General features: G+C 45.2%; 1 protein-coding gene across 1 annotated transcript in view; it reads right to left on the bottom strand.

The window, feature by feature from the left end:
• Positions 1 to 985: 985 nt before the first annotated feature.
• The window catches only part of LOC102770183 (butyrophilin-like protein 2), a 7,722-nt gene continuing 5,593 nt past the window's right edge, over positions 986 to 3,114 (bottom strand). The window contains exons 3-5 of the mRNA XM_015564356.1: positions 2,317 to 2,598; positions 1,289 to 1,309; positions 986 to 1,014 (exon numbers count right to left, since the gene is read on the bottom strand). Coding sequence (XP_015419842.1) covers positions 986 to 1,014; positions 1,289 to 1,309; positions 2,317 to 2,598 — 332 coding nt within the window. The remainder of the gene's footprint in view (positions 1,015 to 1,288; positions 1,310 to 2,316; positions 2,599 to 3,114) is intronic.

Raw genomic sequence — 3,114 nt, 5'->3', positions numbered from 1 at the left:
AGGAAATAATTCCTGTAAAGCACTTAGCGTAGTGCCCAGCATATAATTAATATTTCGAAGAACTAGTCATTATTTTTATAAACCAACAACATTAGCCAGAGCGGGAGCTGGGGTTCCTGTCTTGGGACTTCCAGAGAGAGCTCGGTCTGCCAACCCCCCTTTGCCTCGGAGCCCTAATTCCTGAGGAAAATAGGAGGCAGCTTGACGCTCCTGCCTCCTCAGCAGCTCACCCCGGGCTCCGGAGGGCCCAGCCTCCGAGCCTGGAGAAGCTGGGCTCTCTTCTGGTTTCAGTGCGTCCCAGAGGCCAGCACAACTCAGGAACTGCACAGCCTCAGGCTGTACTCTGTGCTGGGATGCCAGTGAGCATGTCCGTCGGTCCCCATAACTCAGAGGATGACACTTCACCTAACACCTTCCTGAAGGACAGAGACCAGTGCCAACCTGCCCAACACCGGCTTGGCTTTCTGATCTGTAACTGACAAGCGCCGCTGGGGAAGGTTTCTGTCTGATCGTGAGCAGATGTTTCCCCGGACAGAAAGGGATCCACACAGGTGTACAGTTCTCCTCAGCTGTGGAGTTACCTTTGAACTTCCTGAGGCCCTTTCCTTTATCTCTATGACCCACTGGGGTCCAAAGTGTCACACTAAACTCTGGGAAATATTGGGGAGTGTTTGCCACCCTGATGTTCCTAGAAACCCCTACATGGGCACAGAAGTGTGCTTATGCTCATCTGATGTGCGCACAGGCGGGCGTGCACACACACACACACACACACAGACACACACACACACACTCCTGTAACAGTGGCGGAGAGCAGGGTGTGGATGGAAGAGATGAGTGACACAAGTGCATATGCATTTGGGCAGGTGCAGGCTGTGGTCATGGGCCAGGAGAAGAGGTCACAAAAAGGAGGAAGACAAAAACAAAGTAAAGGAGAAAGCGAAATACATGCACATATCAATTGGCTATTTTTAAAACACTTATCTTAGGCACAGTAAAATACCTGCAGTCCAACTATTAAGTAAAAAAGAAAAACACAAAACAGTCAAAAATGGAGAATTATCAGCCCAGGCAGCACAGGGTCCCAGGCTGCACCTGGGAAAGCAAGTCCCGTGGTAATGAGGTTAGGAGTGCCCTGGGCAAGGGGCAGTGTGGCACAGGGGAGCCAGAGGGGGGAAACTCCGCCTGGGGATCACGCGGTGTCTTGGGGCCTGCTAGGCCCAGGGCACCTGGCTCCTTCCAGGCAGTGCAGGGCCTCATCCACACCCATGGGCGTGCTGCTACTTACCCAGCTCAGTTTGGAGTTTCTCTGGAAAAAAGAACAAGAACAACATGTTAAGTAAGCAATTTTTTCTAAGAAAAAGGAGTTAAAATATCTCACAAAAATAAAAGCAAGTCCTACATTTTATTGGAAATCCAGATTCATAAAAAATAAATTAACCGTAGAAAAATATTGATTCTTTCCTCGTGGTTCAGCTGCTTTTCCTTTCCTCCGAACAACAAAAACGCTCTCAGTTCTACCACCTCATAATACATACTCTTTTAATAAATGCATGGAAAGTATAACGTATATGGACCTAGACAATTATCACCTTTAATTCCAGACTGAGAGATAAAACATAGTGTGTCCCCTGTTAATATTAACATGTAGCATTTACTTCAATTTTTTCTGTATTCATCTATAATAAGAATAGCTCTGTCCTTATATCCTTATATCTAAATATGTATGGCATCCCAAAAGCCCAAAAATCTTTACAGGATTGGAAATGCCTATTTACTATATAGATATATAATAGACAGATGTAATCTTTGCCATTAAATAGTCCATAACGAAGAGTTTTTTCAACCATTAAAATTTCAACCATTATTATTTTTCATTGATGCTATAATGTAATTTCATTGGGCTATTGTTTTTATTGCTATTTACCAGTAAGGCTATAATTAGGATGCTATTGTATAAATAATTGTCTCCATCTTTGATTATCTTCATATGACAAGTTCCTAGAAGTAACCAGCACGATATCACATAAGAAAACATTTCAGCTGAAAGAATATATTTTTTTTCCCTATACAATGTCATGCATACTTGTGAGTAATAAAATCTTGAACTTGGAAATAATTGAAACACCATTAGCAATAGCTATTCAATCAAAATATAACGTATACATTTTAGTCATAAATGTTTTATAGCTTTCAATACAAATTATTAAATGCTAGATAATTTTCTTGATTAAAAATATATCCAGTGCTCTGCAGCAGTCCCCGGAACCTCTCCCGCTAATCTGAGCATCTGGGTCCTGGGGGCAGAGCACTGACCTGGGATGGAAAAGACTGTGCTCTTCTCCTCGGTGAGGACAGGGTTGTGGATGGAGCAGGACACAGTCTCTGTGGAGGCGTTCCTGACCACGAGCGTGGCTTCCACGTGGAACAAGCCATCCTCATCCGGGATGTGATGCTCAGAGAGAGTCAGCAGCTTCCCTCCCCTGGAGTCTTCCCAATGAACCCGGGGCTCTGGGAACCAGCCTTCCGCCGTGCACACAAGCTGGATCTCGCCTGCCACGGATCCCTCCATGTGGATGTGTGGGGCGGAACCCAGACCTGTGGAGAGGACATAGCCCTGCATTCAGTCTCAAATCATGGAGACTGAGATCAGTCTCAAATCACAGCGACATTGGAAGGAGAGAGTAGACGTCTAGGGTCTGGGGAGCAAAAACAATTCCCAAGTCTTCCATCCATCCCACCCACTGTGCTTGTTCCCCAGGCGGGATCTGTAAATTTTTGCAGATTAGCAATACTTTTCTTAGGATCTAGGCAGGAGAATAAGAGGAAAGGACATGTGACCTTTGGCTCTTGTCTCTAGTACTGGAAACGGAGATGTGCTATAATTTATTCATGAGCTTGCCCTAGCCACAACCTCTGCCTCTCTTCATCTTAATATTATTGTGTTCAAGGTGATTCAATATGGATGAAAGAATCCATGTGTTTCTGAGATGTGGAATGTGGGGGTGGGGGAGGGAGGCACATACCAACGCCTCTCTGTCAAGGACACTTGAAAATAAAAATATAGCTGAAACCGGTTTGGCTCAGTGGATAGAGCGTCGGCCTGCGGACTGA

Source organism: Myotis davidii, unplaced genomic scaffold, assembly GCF_000327345.1.
Source record: "Myotis davidii unplaced genomic scaffold, ASM32734v1 scaffold621, whole genome shotgun sequence".
In the NCBI taxonomy this organism is placed as follows: Eukaryota; Metazoa; Chordata; class Mammalia; order Chiroptera; family Vespertilionidae; genus Myotis; species Myotis davidii.
This window is presented reverse-complemented; position numbering and strand designations above follow the sequence as displayed.